Source organism: Triturus cristatus, chromosome 7 (genome assembly GCF_964204655.1).
Source record: "Triturus cristatus chromosome 7, aTriCri1.1, whole genome shotgun sequence".
NCBI classification, from domain to species: Eukaryota; Metazoa; Chordata; class Amphibia; order Caudata; family Salamandridae; genus Triturus; species Triturus cristatus.
The window spans coordinates 1,359,117,352-1,359,139,826 of record NC_140590.1 but is presented as its reverse complement, the minus strand read 5'-3'; the positions used below and the strand labels follow the sequence as shown (position 1 = coordinate 1,359,139,826).

Here is a 22,475-nt window from a genome sequence, read left to right as displayed (position 1 = left end):
GGATCTTCTGCGTCCTTCCTGTTAAGAAGGCTGTTAACCATTTGAGGGCTTGTTCTCCTATCCCAAACCTAGCAGTCTGTCCAGGAGCAGTGCATGGCTGACAGTATCAAACGCCGCTGAGAGGTCTAATAATATCAGGGCGCTTGGCTTTTTACTGTCAGCCATGCATCTTAGCTCGTCCAGTACCGACAGCATTACTAGTTCTGTGCTATGGTGGGCACGAAAACCAGCTTGCCGCTCCTGGAGAAGATGGTGAGATTCCAGGAGGGATGACAGAGATTTTAGTACGTGCTGTTCTAGTACCTTTGACAGAAATGGCAGCTGGGAGATTGGCCTGTAGTTCTTCAGGCTAGTTGGATCAGCTCCAGGCTTTTTTATCAAGGGTCTGACGTGTGCCTCTTTGAAGGTAGATGGTAGTGATCCAGTGGCTAGTGAGGTGTTTAAGAGGTCTAAGATCTGATCTTCTAGAATCGGTATTGCTAGCCGAAGGATGTCGGGCGGGCAGGGATCAGCGGGGGAACCTGATTTGGTGGATACTACAAGTTGTCTCAGAATGATGGAATCAATTTCGGGGAAGCTGGTAAAGACAGGGATTAAAGAGTTTGAGAGAGGCAGTTGTTCGATGTAGGGGGCTGGATTATCCTTCTTGATATCAGACAAGATGGTCACTACTTTTTCAAGGAAATATCCTTGAAAGGTGTCACAGTCAATCAGGATATCTGCCTTTTCCTCCTTCTTACTCAGCTCTTTCAAAATTTGGAAGGTCTCTCTCTGAATGTTGGTAGCGTTGTTAATGCGCGTCTCATAATAATCCTTCTTAGCTGATATAATAAGCTTTTTGTATAATTGAAACGATGTTCTATAAGATTCCCTGTCGGTATCCTTTTTGGATTTCCTCCAGCATCGTTCGAGATAGCAAAGCTTTCTTTTTTGTTCACGTAGACCTTCGGTGAACCAGGGGGCTCCTTTCTCTACACCTTTTATTTTTTGTATCTTTTCAGGAGCTAGCTCATCGATTGATTGCCTGAGGGTGGTTATTATCATATTATACTTTAAGTCTAGATCAGTACTGTTAGAGGAAGTTGTAAAGTTCTGTTTGTATTTGGGCAGGGTTTTTGCTAGGGTCTCAGAGTTCACTTTTTTCCATTGGCGCACTTTTTTTGCTATTAACGGTAGTTTGGCCTGGTAGATATTTTGCGGTAAGTCATATGAGATAAGATGGTGGTCCGACCAAAGACAAGGTGAGATACTTGTGATGACCGCTTTTGGTGTCGAAGACCAAATGAGGTCTAAAATATGGCCTTTTATGTGGGTTGGAGCTTCCACAAGTTGTGTCAATCCAAGGGCGGTCATGATGGTCTGTAATTTCTGGACTGACGGATCTTGATCACTTTTATCCCAGTGGACGTTGAAATCACCAGTTACCAGGATATTTTTATAACGTGTGCATAGGTCTGATATAATAGGAAAAAAGAGATCATTGAACATGGGGGAACTTTGGGGTGGGCAATATACTGTTAAGATGGTAAGACAGGAATTGTTCATAGTAATTTTTATCCCCAGTAGGTCAACGGTATTTATGGTCTCTGATAAGATTTTGGTTACCATATATTGCCTTTTGAAGATCGTTGCTACACCCCCACCTCGGGCCCCCTCTGGTCGATTATGCCAGATCATATCATACCCACTGGGAAGGGCGGCGATGACATCCGGGGAGGAGGCATCACTCAGCCAGGTTTCGGTGAGTGTCAGGATATCGATAGTCTCGTCCTGTAGAAGGGTGAAGATTTCCAAGTGATGTTTCTGCAGTGACCTGGTATTGAGGGTGGCTAGCTTTAAGGGGGTTGAGCGGCTTAAGTTCTTACAGCTAGAGATGTGCAAGATGTGATTTTCCTTAAGAGTGGCACATACAATAGGTGATAGGGTATACCTGTCAGAGTTCAGTGCTAGGAGATCCGCTGAGGTATAGCAGGTGCGTGTGCCAGAGTCCCTTCACTCCTTTTTTAATATTTCCAATTAGCAAAATCAATAAATTCACTTTTTTTGACTTAATTGGAAACTTTTAAATTCACTGTCACCTCACATGAACCCCGCTCCGCAGTAACCTGGCGTTGCAGCACACTGGGATGGCATTCGGCCATACCCAGTGGAGCCCGATGATGAAGCATGTCACCAACCAGGTTGGCGAGTGAGGGCTTTATACATATCTTGTATTACTCTTGTAGGTTCTTGTTTCTCTCAATAACATACATGTTTGTTTTGAGCCTGTAGATCTATGCCCTTTTGATGTAAAGTTGCCTTGTTTATATCACACTGACTTTGTTGTTTTGAATTAATTTCCTTGAGGGGAGTAGTCGTGTTGTTCCCTTCCTCTCTCGTTGTTTACATATATATTCCTAACCAACACTAATTTTCTTTTCCTGGTGTCCGGGGGGGGGGTCACAAGAATCCTCATTCGCGGAACCCATCATTCTCGAGCATGACCAATTCACTACTTTATGTTAAGCTGTGGGGAAGGGTTTCCCCTTCTCCATCAGTGCTATCTGGGGTGCTCGGGTATTTCCAACTATGCAAGGTGTCCCTCCATTGTTCTGCTATGGGGAGCTGGCGCACCCCCCTCAGTTCCTCTCTACGCAGCGCTCTCTCTTCCGCTCTGGCCCAGTTGGTCACTTCTCTCCACCAGACATTCACTTGTGGCCCCATGGCTGCTTTCCACGTGATTGCTTTACGCCTCCTAGCCAGTGCAAGTGCCAGATCTGTGAACCTATTGCCCACCTTGCATTTAGGAGGTATAGGGAAGAGCCCAAGTAAGAAAATTTCCACAGTGTGACTCGCTCGCCCCAATGTGTTATTGAGTTGGAAGAGGACTTCACGTCAAAATATCTGCCATACCCCCCTGTCAAAAAGATCGGCTAAAGGTTCTATTGCCAATGCAAATAATAGTGGCGACAGGGGGTAGCCTTGTCGGGTTCCTCACGCCACACGATATTGTGGGGAGATGGTTTTGCCGGTCTTGACCCTAGCTGTAGGACGAATATACAATAGACGCACCCATGCCACCCATCTGTCTCCCATCTCCAGTCGCCTCATAACAGCCAGCAGATAGTCCCAGCCCACGGTATCGAAGGCCTTCTCTAGGTCAATCGAGAGAATGGCAGCCCGCCGGAGGGCCTGCATTTCTGAGTGGTACAGCACTGAGTACAGCCGGCGGAGGTTATATGAAGTATTGCGGGAGGGGATGAATCCATTTTGGTCCGGGTGAATGAGACCCTGCATAAGTGGGAGCAACCGGACCGCCAGCACTTTGCGAAGTATCTTAAAATCAGTGTTTAAAATAGAAAGGGGTCTATAATCCGTTACTCCGGCACTCATAGATGTGGTCTTGGGAAGTGGGATCACCAGAGCGTCTCACGTGGTCACCAGTAGCTGGCCCAGTTGAAGCGACTCCTCGTACAAAGTCACCAAACTTGGGGCTAGTTCAGCTCCGTACTTCTTATAGTATTTCCCCGGCAGGCCATAAAGGCCAGGAGTTTTCCCATTGGGCATAGTGACGATGGCTCCCCGCACCCCCTCCAGCATCACTGGTCCACCTAATTCCTCCACACACATCTAGCGTGTGGAGATCTAGCGGGTCTAAGAAGGCATCAATAGTGGCGGCTGGAGACCCACGTGGGGCAGCGTAAAGGGCCCCATGGTAGTCCTTAAACAGGGCATTAATTTCACCCGGATCGTGCAGGGACGATTTGTCCATCGTCCGGATGCGTATAATCGGGGGCCCCTTGTGTCTCTGGGCGTATCAACCAAGCTAAGAGGCCTGGTGCCAGTTGCTGAGATTAAGATTGTGTAGGAGCGAATTAACAACTGCTTGGTGTTTAAAGTTTAAAATGATACAATCGCTTGTTCCTACTTTTGGAGAGTGTCCCACCCAATTTGGGCTTCACCCAAGCACTGCCTGTTCAGCGGGACCGCAGCGCAGATTTATGGTGAACGAGTTAGTGTTGTATGTCGGGAGACGTAGTCTCTAGCGGCGTGTATTGACAGCCGCTAATCCCAAGTAAGTTGAAGCCCTCAGTTTTGTCCAAGTGTGCTCCTGCAACGCTCGCTGGCAAGGCAGTCTCCAAAGAAGAACAGCGCCCCCCCCCCCCAATCCGTGTTCCTAGTATACCATGGAAGTGTCATACTCCAATCTGTGTTCCTACCTTGGAAGTGCCAGAAACTCCAACCCATGTTATGAGTGTAACCTTGGGAGTGCCAGAAATTTCAAACAGTATTTGGAGCCCTTCCTCGATGGCTCCAGAGTTTCCGATCTGTGAACCTGGTATCCTACTTTTATTCCATATTTTAGGAGAAGCAGGTAAGTGAATGTTTCTAAAGTTAATGCAATACCAATGTACAAGAAGGCCTGCTAGTGTACTGATAGTAATTGCCTTTTCTTGTTGTTTCCAGTGTATTGCGTCATCACAAAGCTATAATTTCCTAACTCCGTGTACACAGAATGTCTCAGGAGCGACACATCTTCTAAGCAGTGTGCATCTCCGCAGATCTAGAATCTCATGTTTCTCTTTTCGTATTTTGTACCTAGCCACTTTTCCCTCAGAACAGTGCGTGATTTAGGAGTTTCGTCTCTGAATCTTGCGCTTATTTGAGAGGGATAGGAGGATCGGCATCAACTCCAGTGTCGTCTCTGCAGTTGGGACCAGGTGAGTGCATGACAACAAAGAACTGTTGTTCCTTTTTCATCCTTGAGCTCGTAGGGAAAATATGGCATATTCTAAATTCGTGATGCTGTGATGAAATTGCTCTCAAAAGTAGAAAGAAATGAGGAAAAAGCAGATGATCTTACAAATAAACTACAGGCCAGACATTATTAATCTTGGATAGTATGAAAAGCCAGATAACTGGCTTGTAACAACAATAGAGACGCATCATTAGCAAACAATGAACAAGCACCAAACTGTAGGATTGCTTGGGTCTCAACTTTTTATACTGTTTCAAACAATGTTAAAAAGATATTTATCAAACATTTGGGAGAATACTGAATACTAATTACAACCTCTTGGAAAGCACCTCTCTTTTCCTTCAAATGTAGTACCAACCAGAGGGATCTTCTTGCATACTCTGGACCCAAAAAGGAACATGCATCTGGACCCAGAGAAAGCATCTGTGGCCATCCACTAAGTCATGGACCACTGCCCTTGCATCCACTGTGTGGTGTGCCCATTCACTGTGCACAGAAAACAAATAGAATTTGTCAACAATGCCTTTTTGCAACTGAGGTCACCCATTAACCTGTATCGCTGACAATGCAAAATACAGTATTGTTTGCCCCTGTAGCCTACATTATGTGGGGATAATTATGAGCAATGGTAAGATCAGAATGAGTGAATAAAGGAGTAGCATCCATTGCCTTCTCTGAAACATGGCTGGCAGCACAATATGTGGAAACTTAGCGCAACCCTACTGATCTGACATGGGTGGTTCTGGAGTCTGTTGATGACTCCGGTTACTCTAATGCAACCCAATCTTGTTAATTAAATACTGAACAACAATGAGTGCACAAGTTAGGCACCCATACCAATGATCTGAATGACAAGATACCCTGGCTATAATGAACAGGATAATTGAGACCTTTTTCATTCTATGGCAAATTATACACCAACCACAAATCTCTTAACTATTTATAGACATTATAAATAGATGTTGCCTTTTCCAATATAGGCACTGATTGTGTATGGTTATCAACTTTTCTGTACTGCCCAGTAGCGCAAAAAACCCAAACTATGGCAGACACCACTCTCATTTCAAACATAACTTAAAATCATACATATCTGCTAGAGTTTCTTGATTTCTATATGCTAGAGCCAGGCTCACATTCACAGAGCCACTTCTTGTCAAAGGAAGAAACACTTTCCCCTGTTTACTGTCTTGGAACAGAGGGTTTGAGGAAAGACTTTAAAGGAATGGATGATTGGCTGCAGCTGCAGGGCTATCAGGAACCGTTATGGCCCAGACTCATAAATGCTATGCAGAGGCTCTGGATTTTATACAAGGAGTACCCTATTCTATGAAGAAGAAAGGTTTTCAGAGGAAAAAGTGTAACTTTACCAGGTATCGAAAGCACTGTGGCCACATGTTGCCTCCTCATGAATGACCAAGCCTGATGTTTTTTCTATACATTTGTAGTAAGAGTGCTGGACCTGCAAAGTGTATGCCCCGGAAAAAACAAGCCCTGCCTCCCCACCCTTCTAACAGCCCATTGTAGTTACCCTCTAAAAACCCTCATTGACGCCCTTATCTTGCTGCTAGGATAATCCTCAGGTTTACCAATTTGGGCAATTACAGTAACACAAAGTAGTTGCAAGGCTGAAGTTACCTCGGAGGAGTGTTTTGCTATTGTAAAGTATTGAAACAAATTTTTGTTTTACTTCATTCCTGCCCAGGCAAAAGCCTCGCTTGTAGATGTCTCTCCATGTATCGAACCTGGTGTGAAATGAAATGGTGGCAGGAGCAAAAGGGCCTGTGCTTCCAGGGCTGTCACCATCATCTTGTACTCCTTTTCAGGTCCATGCTGCAGGATAGTCCTGTATGCCAAGGATCTTTGGGCTGCTCTCGTCTCATCAGGAGATGGGCAGGCTTGGTGTGTGATGTTTACATGACCTGCCAACAAATCAAACACCATTGTCCAGACCTCACAAGTGGCCTGATACCAAGCCCTGCAACAGACAAGAGGTTGATGGGAGGAATGCTTGAAATAAACTCAGCCACTGGTGATTGCTTAAGCCGCATTTCAAACCATCGTTTTTTGCCCACTATGCAACACTAGACACAGACCAGCCATATGCAAATCAATCTTAGTCTTCTCCAATAGGAACCATCTAGCTCGAACTGCTAGGCCAGGTTCCCTCCAGACAGGAACACAAGCAACTCAGGACCGGTTTCAATCTACTTAGGATTCATCAGTGAGGCATAGTTTGAGTTATGTGGCACAGTATGCAACTGAAGTAAGTCTGAGCGCACTAATCAAACTTTATTTGGCTCCTGCAGAATTAACAAGTTGAAGAAAGGAATGCTTGAACTATACACAGCCACTGGCAATTGCTCAGGCCGCATTTGAGTCCTTGTTTTTCGCCCGATAGACCTGCCTTAAGAAAATCAGTTATGACCCTGCTCCAATAGGAACAGTACAGCCTGAACTGCCAGAGCAGGTCCCTTCCAGATGGGAACACAAGCAAACCCAGACTGGTTTAGACTAAATTTGGTCTTTTCAGTGAGGTACAGCTTGAGTCCATTTGGGTAAGGGCATCTACAGCAAAAAGGCGATGGAAGGGACACTTGAACTAATATCGCTCGGGTCGAATTTCAGACCATGTTTTTTTTCTGACTTTGCCACTCTAGACAGATCTGTCATATGCAAATGAGTCTTGGTTCTGCACCAACAGGAACAGTGCAGCCCAAACTGTCAGGCCAGGTACCCCCCAGGAGGGAAAACAAGCAACCCCTGACTTGTTCTGACCAACTTAGGCCTCATCAGTGAGGTATAGCTTGAGTCTTGTGACACAGTAGTCTCATGACCCACATCTGTGCTTAGCCATCATACTTATCAAAGCGCTGAGAACAAACATTGAGTTCTGAAAAACAATTCCAGTGTCCGTGGCTGGCAGAATTGCGCTGCTCAAGATGGTGGCGCTCCCACTTCTGTTGTACTATTTTGCTGAGCTGGCACTGTATATACTGAGAGTGATGTTTTGGGAACTAGATTCCCTTGCCATTGGGTTCATATGGGGCAGCTGGACGAAGATGGGTGGAGCTAACTATACTGCAGAGACCGGTCACTGTTGTGGAACTGGCATTAACGGAATACGAAGCACACTATCTTGCTCCACAACTGCAGTGGTTTACACAGTGGGTGAAAGGTAGACAGAACCTGGAGAGAGTACTAGGGCTATCAGTTCCCATGCTGAACAGGTTGCTAGAAGTACTATTGCAGAAAGGGCATAGTACAGAGCAAGACACCAGGGAATTCCAGGTAAGACGCAGGTGCTAGACCTGTTGTCTCCAAACAATGAGGCAGAAATTTCCTTATTCTACTGACCTTCCCATCAAAATGCTTAACACATTACCGCACAGTAGAAACTGGGGAGGACAGACACAAGTGGGAGATCTCTTCCATAAAGGGTGCAACTCAGAAGGAAGAAGGGTGGGAGGGGGAGGGAGTTACGATAGTTGGGCAATTTTTTGTTGTTTCTTTACATCTGATTACCAGCAATGTACCATGTCGCGCCCTCTGTGATTGGGCTACTGCGTGGAATAAATGTAAGATGCATATTGATCGTTGTGAAACCACAATAAAATATGTTTTACAAAAATTACCATTATACTTTGGGCATCTACTGTCCACCCCATCCTAATGGGTTCTGATTGGCCCTCAACATACTGGTGTAGCTGCTGCTTCGCTTATAGCCATCCTCTGCTTGTTTGGGAGGAGCCCGTTTTCATTGTTTATCTGCTGGTCTGGAAATGCTGTATCCTGATCAACAGTCATAAAAAGCAATAGAACTGCATAGTTATGTTGGTAGGCAGCAGTGCTACTGCAGAAGTCATATCCTACTGCCTAAACTGGAAGGGTTGGCAAGTATGGATTTGGCATGAAAAGGGTTCTTATTCAACCAAGTGTGTGCTGTCTTCCAAGGCTGATGAACAAAATCTTTTTCTGCATTAATGGCTTATTTTGCAGCATCATATACACATAAGATTGTCTTACTACTTAAATACTGCATATCCGTATGATGAGTGTTTTTTCCAGTCAATGGAGTGATGAGACCATGTGTCTTTCCACTTGGAATCACAAGATGACCAGCTGGCTGCACCCAGATCTCTGCAGGTAAAGTTAAGTGGACATTTGTGTGGAAGTGGGGTCTACAGTTATGCATGCTCTGGTTATATAGACAAGATCATTTTCTAATGATAAAAATAGGAAAGTTATCACTGAAGTGAGTATTCCTCTGAGTCAAATATAAATTCTCAATCATTTGCAAGTACTACTTGGCAGAAGATTAGGGTGATCACCTCACTCCATGTCATTATGGACACAGTTTCCACTTCTGGGCTTTTGTGTATGGGCCCAATGCATTCGGGGTTTGTCGTTATCAGCCTTAGTGTGCTTCCACTGAGCTAATTAGACTGGCACAGCCAATAACAATGATTTGTAAGTGAAAAAGTCAGAACTAAAAGCTGTGTCCCAGATGAAATGGAGTTGGGTGGTCACCCTACAGACGATAGAGGCATTGACAAGAGATATGCTCAAAAAACTGGTTGGCATAGTGGAAGCCTCACAAAATGCAGCAAAGATCAGCATTCCTTAACGCTACCTGATATGCAGTCTTCAGACCAAGTTTTTAGGTCGAGCCTGGGCAGCGCTTGCGCTGCTTTGCGAGGCATGCTGTATTCAAGTATGGTCTTGAAGCTCCGCCCACTCTCCGCCCATATTTGTCACTGGCTTGTGTCATTGTCCTTTGTAAATGCTGGCTTCTGATTCGTTAATAGGCTTGAGAGTCCCTCCTTAGTACCGCCTTGTCTTCACTTGTAAACTCCCATGAGGACTGGCTCTTTTACTTCTGTTATTACACGGCATGTCTTATTAAGTCTGTAAGCACTATTTTCTTTAATGAGTTTCTCCTACTGCAGGCACGACATGCTTTCCTGCAACATTCAGCACCTAATGCGCGATTTTACTTTCCAAGCAGCCCGGACAATGGAGGCCGCTTCTTTGAAATGAAATAGGTCTCTTATTTACAAGAGTTTGAGCTTTTTTCATTGTAAATGACAATGCCTTTTATGTATGTGTTAATTATCAAAACGGATAAATAAAAGACATTGTCATTTACAATGCTAATAGCTTAAACTCTCGCAAATGCGAGAGCTATTGCATTGCAAAGGCTTGTTGTATCATGCTGTGGCCTAGATACAGGCAGCACACTTTTTTAAAACCTATCTTTCCCATAAGGATCACCTCCTGTGTAACCCCTTGCTGTTCATTATGGGGGACATTTTGTTTCTTCAAGTTTGCATATACATTCCACCAGGGCCAAGGTGACACTTTGGTTCCTCTAGGATGTTTATGTCAGAGATATGCAGGGCAGCTACATGGGGAACCCTACATAAATTTAACAGAGACTAAATTCAATGTTTCACCCCGAAGGAATGAACAGTGGTCCAAGAAGTCTTTAAAAACCTGTGTTTAAGTCATTGGCTGGTCCTGTTGCCTCTATTCTATCCTTCTTGGCTGTGAACTCTAATAACAGTTCAGACATTTGACAGAGTTAGCTGGAGTAGAATGTTACCTTCATGAGCCCTCCATTGCTACTAGTCTGTGGACGTTCACCTGTTCACAACCATCGCCTGCCAACTCCCATAACAACTGTCGAATTGATCACTCCTTTTAAAGCGGGAAATGGCAAGGAAGGTGACACGCGCGCATGCACACACGCAGAGCCATATACAGCTTTTAAGCAGTTTCTGATTCCACCAGCAGAGCACAGGGTGTGGATAGGTACAGAATAGCAGAATGTGCCCACAGACTCATATTAATGGAGCCAAACTAAAGGTAAGTTAATCCATCTAATAGTTAATTTTTTAGACCCTCAGTTTTGAACTTGGCAGTGAGCAGTTTCAATTAACAATATAATTGCTTCGGCGGGAAAGATGTTATTTAGAGTGTCGTGAAATCGTGACAATCCATAAAATGTAAAACTATTATTCATAGGTGATAATAAATTTCTAATGCTTAAAATAGCTAAGCAGCCACTGGCCTAACAGTTATGCAGAGGTAAAGTTAAGGCGCGTGTGTACATTGCACATCACTACTCACACATCCTCTTGGATGGAATATGTACATACCCTTTGGTGGAATTTCTGGAACTTCATGTAGGCTGGTTAGCTTTGGAGAACCTATGCTGCAACACAAAAGTACAATGAGCATTAATAACAATGTGTCCTATGTTTCATTTAAGAAACGACAACATCAAATACAAACTGAAGCTATAAAAGGATATTGGCACACTGAGAACTATACAACCCTTCTGTACTTAGGAGCTGGAAGCTGACCAGGGTAGAGGCTGCTGAGGTGAAGTGACAATCAAAAGCCCACAACAGCTGGACGTAATGTGGTTATAGGAGACAACACACCATCTTGAGAAAGGATTAAATAAGGATACAAACTCTTTTACTGACCTTAGAAAGAGGTAAAAATGCTTGAGCACTGGAGGGGACATTGAGATTACCTGCTTTTTACCACTGCTCAGAAAGCGGACACCTTTCATTAGTAAATGTGGCTAGTGTCCCAGAGGACACAGCCCCTCTACCCATAATTCTTGTGCACCTGTAAAACTCTCATGCCTCCAGGGTGATACCACCTTTGCTAGTCCCCATTTTCCAGTTAGTAACAACTGGTGATGACCGGCCAAACAAACCAAAGACCTGATGATCAAGGATCGTAGATTCATATGCAATAACCTGAAAGAAGATTTGCTGCCAGAGGACAGCGGTTTCCTACCTCCCTGAGGTACGCCGGCCTGAGGCATCCCTAGAGAAAGCCGACAGGCCATACTCTAATTCGCCAAGGGTGTTATTGCATAATTGATAAAATGTATTTGTCAGTTCAAATTTTTAACCCAGTCTCCTAGAAGCCCTTGGCCTGGCATCTGTGGCAAACAGCAAAGTGGGTAAGCATCCTTCCAGGTAGGGACTAGTGGAGGAGTAACAAAGCTACTAGGTTTCTACCCACTTAGCGTGTAATAGCTCATACTATCATTTGCCCAACAGTTCCAGGTCTGTTTTTAGAAGCCTGCTCTTTGAAGTAATTTTCTCAGTACTGGTTGGCCAGCATCCCCAGTATTCTGTATAATCACATCTGATTTTCATCACCTTGTTACCACTCCTTACCTTCAAAGTCAAACACAAACATTAGACTGGAAGTTATTAACACTTCCAGCATTCACAATAGTATTGTTAAATATGGGCTTCCATTGGAAACCATTATTGTTAAAATGGGATATGTTGGGACGGAAAAGTCCTCTGCATGGTAATGGACATGCATCCCTATCCCGAGTGCCCAATTGTATGGTTATCTGGATCCCTAATGCTGATTTTTGTTGTCATTGGCAAACATGGATCATGCGTGTGCACCATGACACAGGCCTGTCTCACCGATTGAGGTCTTGTTGGACTGGAAGGGGAGCCCAAATCACTACCCCCATAGTGGCAGAAGGTTACTGCCTTCACCAGGAGTTAAGCAGCACAAGCGTGGTGGTGGCAGCATATCCTATGATGATTAGTAGGAGTGAACAGGATCTTTTTAAACTGTGTCACTGGAGTGAGGTCTACAGGCTCACTCACTTTTATAAGTGGCACTGCTGTGTACGTAACTCTCCATTGGCCTCCATCAGGTAGATGTCAAGTGTTTTGCAGTGCAGGAGTGGTGACTCTGCACTGGTTGTATGTGTGTCTGGGAAGGGTACAGTACATGGACAGAGCAGTGCTGTGCAGTTCGTGCATGGTAAACACGTGTACTGGAAGTATGTGTAACTGAGAGGAGCACAGTAAATGAAAAGTGAAGTGCTATGCAGTGCATGCATTATGAGCTCATGTATTGGGTGCATGTGACTGTGAGACGTACAGTACATGGAGGGTGTGGAGTTGTGCAGCGCACAAGGGGTGAATACAGAAAGGTTACAGTACTGAGCAGAGTGAATGTGTGTGCTGAATGCATGTGTGCCTGTGGTGGCACAATTCATGGAGTTAGCAGTGCTGTGGTGTCTGTAATGTGTACATACACATACATGGAGTGCCTGTCTGCTTGCAATGGTACATTACATGGATGGTCCTGGGTTCCCTTTTGGGAGACCCAGACCTGCATGTTGAAGCCATGAGGAGGTAGAGGAATCCCCTCAGACAGATTTGTGTATTACTGTGTTCACCCGGGCTGGGTGAAACACACTGGAGAAGGGCGAGTGATGCTCTCCCTGTAAACTTCAGAGACTGCTCTTTGATTCAGTGAGAGATCACAAAGAAGGGGGCTGGACACATCTCAAGAAGGAGATGGGCCTGATAAGGGAATCATAAAGAGTGAGTCTGATAGCCTGAGATTAACCTTTTGCTGCACATATCACTGTGGCTGAAATCCAGGTGTGAACTCTAGTCACTCCCATGGCCTGTGTGTGGGACTATCAGCTTTGGGGTATCGCCTGCGGTGACAGATGTCTTTTTAAGAGGAATAGGGAGAGGAGAAGTATGTACTTCAGAGGAAGCAGAACCCCAACGTAACATTTCAAAGACCTGTACCCTAAATCACATTTGGTGTCTGGAAATGGACTATGAGAAGAGGAAGTTAGGACCCTAAAACCTTCCATCTGTTACGCAGCCAGATAGGCTTTCTGAGATGGAGAAGCCCTGCAAGACTCCTGTTTGCGAACCAGATGTGGGGCTAAGGCCTGCTAGTCTCCCTGCCTGGTGAGGGGAAATGATCCAGCGAAACCAAGACCACCTGCTCTGGAGCATGGAACACCAGTGCCTGTCTGCTTGCCAAGACCAGTTGCCCTGTGAGGAAGAGGAGAAGGTTGGAGGGAGCAAGAAGCAGTGGGGAGCCCTGTAGAGTAGACTCCTGGTGAGAGGGTTAGGAGGAGGCAGCTGAACTGATCGGGTAATTGCCCATGTGCAGAAGTCAGTCAGTGACGGCTATATGCCAGGAAAGGTGGCCGTGAAGATAGCAGTGTAAAGATTACCATTCAGTAAGGGCGTAAGCCTATGCGGCACCACTGGGAGACCCCGTATGCCAGGACGGGGCATTATGGAAAAATCTGTCTTGCAGAGAAGGGCCTGTGTGACACCGCAGGGGCGACTTTGAATGCCAGGAGGGGCTGCCCTGGTGAGGACTGCTGCGCAGTAAGGGGCGAAGTTCTTTGTGGTAGTGGTGTGGAAGCTCTGTATGCCAGGAGGGGCTGCTGGACATAATCATGTCATGTGGATCGGGCAGGAGCCTATGAACTGTGAGCAGCTGTGATCCGTAGGTCATCAGGAGCAACGAGGATAGCAACTGAAAGACCCCATGGATCCAGTGATGATGTGAGAGCATCACCCCCACAATGGGATCAAGATCAGCAGCATTGGAATCGCCCTCACCTTTGGGTCCACAAAGCCTACTCAGGGGGTACATGACTGCTTAGAAAATGAAATAATATAAATAGATTATGAAGGGTTTATAACTTAAGAAGCACAATGTAAAATTAAGAATTTTATAAAGTTCTGTAAATATAAAGGAATTTGAACCTGGGGGTATAAATTAAGTAAGTTGCCTTAGCTTGATCCCTGGGAGCAGTGCAAGTGCATAAAACAGAATCAAGTATGGATGATGAGTGGCCTCAACTGAATTAAGAAAGGCTCCAACCTTTCTATCAAAGCTTTCTGAACTGTCTGGGTTTGGTAGGTTTTCCTAGATGGCTGCCGAGTCCTGGACCAAAAACGCAGGTGACCCACTAGCAAAACAAAGTCATTTTATGATTGATAATTCTGATGCCCCCACAATACGCTTTGGGCTTTCCCTGTCATGGGCCCTTGGCCCACCCACACAAGTAAGGTAGAATTTTTACCGGGAGACCTGGGAAGACTCTGGGTGGTAAAAAAACACCGTAACCATACAGAAATGCGAAAAAAAACGTGTTTTTTTGTTTTACAAAGTTTGAGGTTTTCAAAGGAATCTGGGTAACAAAACCTGGTGAGAGCCACACAAGACACTAATCTTGGAATCCCCTGGGTGTCTAGTTTTAAAAATGTACTGGTTTGCTAGGTTTCCCTAGGTGCCGGCTGAGCTAGGGTCCAAAATCCACACCTAGGCACATTGTAAAAAAAGGTCAGTGGAAACATTTGATGTGTCCAAGTTGCATTTTGGGCCGTTTCCGGTCACGGCCACTAGGCCTATGCACAAAAGTGAGGTACCATTTGTATCAAGAGACTTAGGGGAAAACAGAATAGTAGAACAAGTGCTATTACCAATTGACTTTCTATGCATTTCTGCTCTCCAAATGTAAGAAAGGGTGTAAAAAAAAAGCCATTTTGAAACATGCCCTCTACTTCACATGCTAGTATGGCTATCCTCAAATTTGGAGATGTGAAAAAAACCCACTGCTTATAAACTCCATATGTTTTCCCATTTCATAAATACATAGGTTTCCTTGATACCTATTTTTCACTCTTTATATTTTACCAGATGAATTGCTGTATACCCAGGACACAATGAAAAACCATTGCAAGGCGCAGGCCAGTTATTGTCTCTGGGTACCTCGGGTTCTTGGTGAACCTACAAATCCAATATATCGCTTCAACCAGAAGGGACCAGCAGACGTAATGGTATATTGCTTTCAACACTCTGCCATACTTAGAAGAAGTTACAGGTGAAAATGTAGGCACAAAAGTCTGTTATTTTCAACTTAATTTCAATATTTTTTTCTTTCAGCTGTTACTTTCTATAGGAAAACCTTGGAGGATCTACACAAATGATCTCTTTCTGAATTCAGAAGTTTGTCTACTTTTCTTTCTGGGATCCATTGTTGGTTTTACATACATTTCTACCACTAACAGGAAAGCGTTTGAAAGCACAAAAATAGGCTATGTCCCAGTAAAATGGCAAAACTGTATAAAATTTTGGTTTTCTGACAAATGTCTGTCTGTTCCTGAAAGCTGGGAAGATGGTGATTTGAGTACCACAAACTCTTTGTTGATACCATTTGCAGGGGAAAAAGCAGACACTTTCTTCTGCAGAACTTTTTTCCCATTTCCCATCCCGCCCCCCCCCCCCATCCCCCCAAAGAAAACATTTGTTGTATTTTGACTAAATTCTTGGTCCCCTCCATGGGAATCTACAAACCCTGGATGGCTTTAGAATCCTCAGGATGTTGGAAGAAAGGGAAGCAAATTTGGCGTGTATACCCTATGTTGACAAAAGGTTACAGGAGAAGTTCAAATATCCAAATAAAGGCTTAGCTCAGGGGGAGGAAAAGGCCTAGCAGAGAAGAGGTTACATTTTGAGCTTAGTATCATAATAAATCCTACAGATCAACTATTTACCTATTGCTGTGTATCTTTCCTAGGATCCCATGGATAATGGCCTGCACCTAGTTTGATGAATACATTCAGGGAACCTTGAACTGGGCAAAGCTGTATTCAACAACACTAGATCTCTGCTCAGAATTCCAGCAAATTGCACTTGAGGAGAGTTCTCAGCTCTTTTACCTCCCCAGAATAGGCATGCAGATGTTGATGCATATCCTTTGAGTTAGCGTCCGCATCAGTAGTGTTCCAGAAAGAAGTTTACCAGCTTGTGGGCAAAGTCAATAATGTGACCTACTGTCAGGAAAATATTTTAGCTTACTGGAAGGGCACAGAGGAGCACTTTTATGTGTTAAGGAAAGTTTTGAACATTTTGAAGGAGAGCGGTCCTACCATAAGGGGTAAAATACAAATTGGGCATTAGTAGAGCAGATTACCAAGGCCACCACATTGACCGTGAGGGGGTTAAACCAAAGGAAAGCTTTATTAAGGCTTTTAAAGATGCTCTCATTTCTGCCAGCAAGATGCACCTCTGCTCACTCTTAAAACTACCAGAATACCATGAGAAGGTTATAGCACACTTCACAAACAAACAAAAGATGCAAGGTTAAAAAGAGGAGATGTTTAATGCCTGGTGTTTCTAGCACTTTAAAGGATTATTTAGTACGCGCACTGCCTCGTGTTGAACCACTTTTTGTAGATACGGTGTCACGTGCCTCCTGGGTTTCACTCTCTGAACTGGAGTGATTTGATAATAATCGACTGGTAGCAGCCCCATGGCTGTGGGGGTGCTACCAGTCAGTTTCTAGCACTTTGACATGATGTGCCACACGATTATAGTAACTGATGTGAGCAACTATAGCCTTGGTGCCATGGTAATCTAGGATACACCTAATGATAAGCCAGATAAGGGATACCATGAAAGTGTTCGGTGATCACACACAGATTAGTAGGGAATCAGAAGGTGTAAGAAACGCATATTCCCACAAAGGGTAGTCTTGTTTAATATCAGGAGAAACTCTAATTACAAGGGTCTCAGGATGAGTCATAATGGTGTATTTGGAGTAATGTTGACAGCGTTTCAACCCATGGTTAATCAGAGGGTCGTACTCAGGATAGGTGATCGATATTGCCCGAGATTACATAGGATGGTTATGGGCTGCTCATAAAGGATCAGTTTTCAAAAACGAGTTTTGTCAAGCTTAATCTTATTCATTCACAAACAAATATATCTTAGATGTAACTTGTACTTGGCCATCGATTTTCTTTTAATATTATAGGTTATTCCAATCAACAAGTATTTTATTTATTTATAACATTTATTAAGCGCTACTGTTACCCGTGGGTGTCCTGGCGCTATGTGAGATCTATCCGAGGCTCAAGGCCGAAGTGAAAATTATTCTGTAACTTGTATAAATGCCTAGGTAAGAGATATGCCTGTGCTCGCCACAAACTTAATTTTGCTCCACACAAAACCTGTTTTGAAGATCACATTGGAAGCTTAAAAGTCACAGCAAATTCTTTATTCCAAATTACCAATTTTATACCTAACTCATATTTATTCATTTAATTCCTGTACTTCTTTTGCTCAGTCTCTCAGGTTCCTTAGATCAGGCTACTGAAAATGCTTGTGAGGTGAAGAGATTGCCCCAATTTAAGTAAACTTTTGAAAAGCTTTTCTTTTTTTATATATTTTTTTACTAAGCAGTATTTGGCATTACGTAAGTATGCAGTTATACATTGAATGTTATACAGTTCACACATCTTTGACAGTTTTCTATTACAGCTAACATCTTTGACATTGCGTGTAGTATGCACCATTGATCAACATATATACATGGGATAAGTTTGTCGCACCATATTACAATTCTGGATCGTGTGGTATTGTCGGCAGTTCACATATTTCGCCCCTGTAGGTATTCCAGCCTCCCCACAATTTTATCCATTTTGGGGGGCACCCCCTACGTACATACACCGTCTTCTCTGCCATCATGGCCATGTCCATATCATTGCACCATTCCGTGTGTGTGGGTGTGACTGCTACGCCCCAGTGTTTAGCTATGTTTCGTTTTGCTAACATTAATCCCAATGTTGCCCACGTTTCCGCCAGGGCCGTAAGATCTGTTGCCTCCCAAACGTTTAAAAGGCACTGCTTTGGCGGGACCGGGTGCCCGCTGACTCTCGTAATGGTATCTGTAACAGACTTCCAATAACGCATTATGTCAGGGCAGCTCCAGAGGGTGTGAAAAAAGGACCCAGGTGCTCTGCATTGTCGTAGGCATAGGGGGGTATCTGCTCTGCCCATCTTGTATAGGGCTGTTCTCGTATAATAAACTCTATGAAGGATTTTGAGCTGCACTAGGCGCAGCCGGGATATGACCGCTACCTCCCTGGGTGACGCCAGTGCTTCCTGCCAGTCAGAGTCATCTAGATCTCCCACTTCCACCCCCCATTTCTTCCGCAACATCAGCATTGGGTCCAGCATATTATTTATGATCTTCCGATATGTTAGGGGGATCCCTTTGGTGTGTAGATGGTCTGTTAATAATCTGTCCTCTAGTGGCAACACCTCGGGTGGGGTAGTGTTAGGGGGAATCGCTGCCTCTAAAGCGTGTTTGATCTGAAGGTAACGGAATTGCTCCGTGGGCGCCATTCTGTATTGCTCCTGGAGCCGCGCAAAGGGGACCATATTTCCTCGCGCCCAAAGATCTCCTACTTTGGAAGTTCCAATATCATCCTATTGCTTGAAGCCCTTGCTCTTTCCCAACCAGACCAATTTGTCTGTATCCCAAAGGGGCATTGCGAATGTGATCTTATTAGGCCATCTCAGATTTTTACGTGCTAATTTCCATATCTGGAGTGTGTGTTGTGTCGGGCCCAGCCGGGTCCGGGTCTTGTTGTAAAGTGTTCAAAATAATCCCTCTTCACCCAGCTCGATTCTGTCTAGACCATAGGCTGGGTCAGTATGGGGGAATATGAATCCACTGATTGATTACAGTGAGTTGGGATGCCCAATAATATACCTGGATATTTGGGAGTGCGATTCCACCATCATACCATGTCCGGAACAGCTTCGTCATAGCTATTCTAGCTGGTTTATTATCCCAGAGGAGCTTGGTCAAATCTGCTTCTATGGCTCGAAAGTACGAAGGGAGTACAGGGAAAGGGGTGTTTTGCAGTGCGTACAGAAATCTTGGGAGCGCAATCATCTTAAAGAGAGCCGCTTTCCCCAAGAGCGTGAGGGGCAGCCATTGCCAGTGTTTTTTGTCTATGCAGTCGAGGCAGGAGTGCTTGGAGAGTCATGAATGTTTCCCGGTCATGTGTGATATGGATTCCTAAGTATTTGAACGTATCCTGCACTATTGTGACTTCACAGCCCCCCGGTAATGTTGGTATAGGTCCATGTAAGACATACAAGGTTGATTTAACCCAGTTAATTGTGTATCCTGAGTGCCGGCCGTAGGAGCTACATATATCAAGGAGACACACGAGGGACCAGATGTAGAAGAACATCGTCAGCGTATAAGGATATTCGGTCCTCACAGCTATCTGTCCAGCGGAGTCTTCAAATGACTGGGTCTTGCCGTACCCATGCCGCCAAGGGCTTTAACATGAGGGCAAAGAGGAGCGGTGACAATAGGCAGCTCTGTCTGGTGCCGCGGTGCAGTGGGAACTCCTTAGAAACATGTCCATTCGCTACCACATGTGCGATGGGGGTGGCATATAACAGCCTCACCCATGAGCAAACTTTAGGTCCTAACCCCATCTTCGTGAGGACAGCAAATAGGAAAGGCCATTCGACTGTATCGAAGGCCATACGTGCATCGAGGGATAAAACAATCGCGTCCTCCTGTATAGTATGTTTACGCCCCAACACGCCATGAAGACGCCTCAAGTTTAACACTGTGCTTCTACCCGGCATAAACCCTGATTGGTCTGGGTGTATTAAGGTAGCGAGGTGTGGTGTTAATATCGTGGCCAGGGTTTAGGCTAATATTTTGGCTTCAGTGTTGATCAGAGATATTCGTCTGTATGATGTGCATTCTCGGGCAGCCTTCCTAGGTTTGCGGACAGCCACTTTCGTCACCGTCCGCTGGTCCCGGGGGAGTTCCCCTGCTTCCAAACTGGCCTCATACACTGCTGGGGTGTAAGTACCGTTGCATTTTTTTTGTACCATTCTATTGGGATACCATTGGGGCCCGTTGCTTTTCCCGATTGGAGTTTTCCAATCGCTAATACTATTTCTTCTACGGAGAGTTTCTCCTCCAATGATAGGTAATCTTCTTGTAGGAGTTTAGGGAGTCGGATATCGTGGAGAAAGTCCTCCGCCTCCTTTTCAGTTATTGTAAGCATGGAGGTTTAGACTTGTGCACAGTGTTGTGCTAGGGTGTCTACTATGTCTTGGGGGATGGAGGTAACCTCCCCTGTGGGGGTCTCAAGCTCTGCAATCCACCTGTCTGCTCTCTCTCGCTTGTAGAGCCAGGCCAAGGGTTTGCCAGCTTTATCGCCGACTTCATATACAGTATGTAGCGTGCCAGAGAGTCGTGTTTTGGCTTCTCCCCATAAGTAATCTTTGTACTCTTGCTTTTTGAGGAGTAGCCGGTGGGCCATTATATCTGTGGGGTCTTGTTCCTGGGCTCTTTCTAGGTCACCTACCTACCGCTCAAGGGTTGTCACCGTCTGGATTTTTTCTTTTTTGTGATGTGCCATTAGGGAAATCGCTTGTCCTCGGAGCAACGTCTTATAGGCCTCCCACAGGAAGAGTGGCGAGGAGACCGAGGGATCATTCTCACGGAAATAGTGTGTGGTGGCATCAGTCAGACCCTTCGAGATCGCCAAGTTTTTGAGATATCCTGGGTAAATAGGGAATATGCGGCCCTGTGCTGTAGTATGCCACATGTAGATGATGCTAATCGGTGAATGGTCCGAGATACCTCTCGGTAGGTGCATATCTCGGCTGCTGGTGTCAGTATATGATCTATTCATGAGCGACTATTATGGGCACCTGAAAAGAATGTATATTGTCTCTCCTGTGGGAAGCGAAGTCGCCAGGCATCTATCAACCCCAATGTTTCCAGAAAATCTGCAAAGTTTGTGCGTGCTTGATGTTGTCGTCTAGGGGGTGTGCGATCCATGGTGTCATCTAACGTGGCGTTGAAGTCACCGCCTATGATTAAGTTGCCCTGCGGGAGCCGGAGCAGAAATGCACTAAATGCTGGTAATGCTACTGAATGAAGTGCGGGAGGATGTAGACCGAAACTACGTTGACCACCCGACCCTCCCATTGACACGATAGCGCCGCGAATCTGCCTTGCTCGTCCGTGTAGGTATTTTTTATGACGATCAGGTGTTATTTTTTAATGAGGATCCCCACCCTTCGAGAGCCAGTTGTAAATTCTGAGTGTACCGCTAATTGAAATCCCCATATGTCAAGCGCTTTACATGTCGTTACTGTTAAATGGGTCTCCTGTATGAGAGCTATGGCCGGTGCTTTACGCTTTAGATATTGCAGGACTAATCCTCGCTTGAGCTTATCACTAAGCCCATTCACATTCCATGATACGATAGGTAGGTGATGTGGGCATGGTGTCACTAAAGCTACTGGGTCATGTGACGCCTTCGTGCATAGAGTCTGAGACGTGCCACTTACGGTCAGTGTGCTGTTGTAATACCGTTTGAATAATATGTACGAGTGTTTCCGGTGCCATATAACATTGAAAACCAATATAACCTTTCGGAACTAGACTTCCCCAAACAATCCCTATTCTCTCCCCCTCTCGGTCTCCCTGCAAGACTGTTCACAAACTACCCCCCTCCACAACTTTGCAGAGTGCCTATTCCCCATTACCCTGTACCTTTGTAGGGGGGGAGAGAGCTCCTTCGTTGTCCCCCCCAATGCCACCTTAAGCCCAATATACCACTTCGAAAGTCACTGGAAGAGTCATTCCCACTGTGGCCGATGCGCCGCTAATCCAGGACAAACACAGTCAGTAGTTCACATCATTTCCGTTCCTGACGCAGGGTACTGCTGTGTGTGTTTGCTGGGTCACGAAGTGGGCCATACCATCCATCTCGAGTGCCGGGATCAGCGTCGGGAAAGTTCAGTCTTTTTCTTGGAAAGGGAGGAAACCAAGCTTCTTCTGTACGTTTGTTCTGTGTTTGGTTCATATCTGACCTTTCTTCCGGTTCTGTGGAGTGCGGACTCGCCTGGTTACGGTTGGTGTTCCTTCCTGGTTTACCACGCTGCGAGACCTGATGCCATCCCTCTAGCCAGTCCTGAACCTCCTCTGGGGTTGAGAAAAACCACGCTTTACCGTCTGCCTCTACTCTCAATTTCGCAGGAAAGAGCATTGAATATTTTAGTTCCCATTGTCTGA

The 22,475-nt window shown here is 45.1% G+C and overlaps 1 protein-coding gene across 1 annotated transcript in view; it reads right to left on the bottom strand.

Annotated features, from left to right (window-relative positions):
* LOC146812057 (arf-GAP with SH3 domain, ANK repeat and PH domain-containing protein 1-like) overlaps positions 1 to 22,475 on the bottom strand; it is a 1,117,518-nt gene that overhangs the window by 58,992 nt on the left and 1,036,051 nt on the right. Inside the window, exon 26 of the mRNA XM_085619062.1 lies at positions 10,897 to 10,952. Coding sequence (XP_085475188.1) covers positions 10,897 to 10,952 — 56 coding nt within the window. The remainder of the gene's footprint in view (positions 1 to 10,896; positions 10,953 to 22,475) is intronic.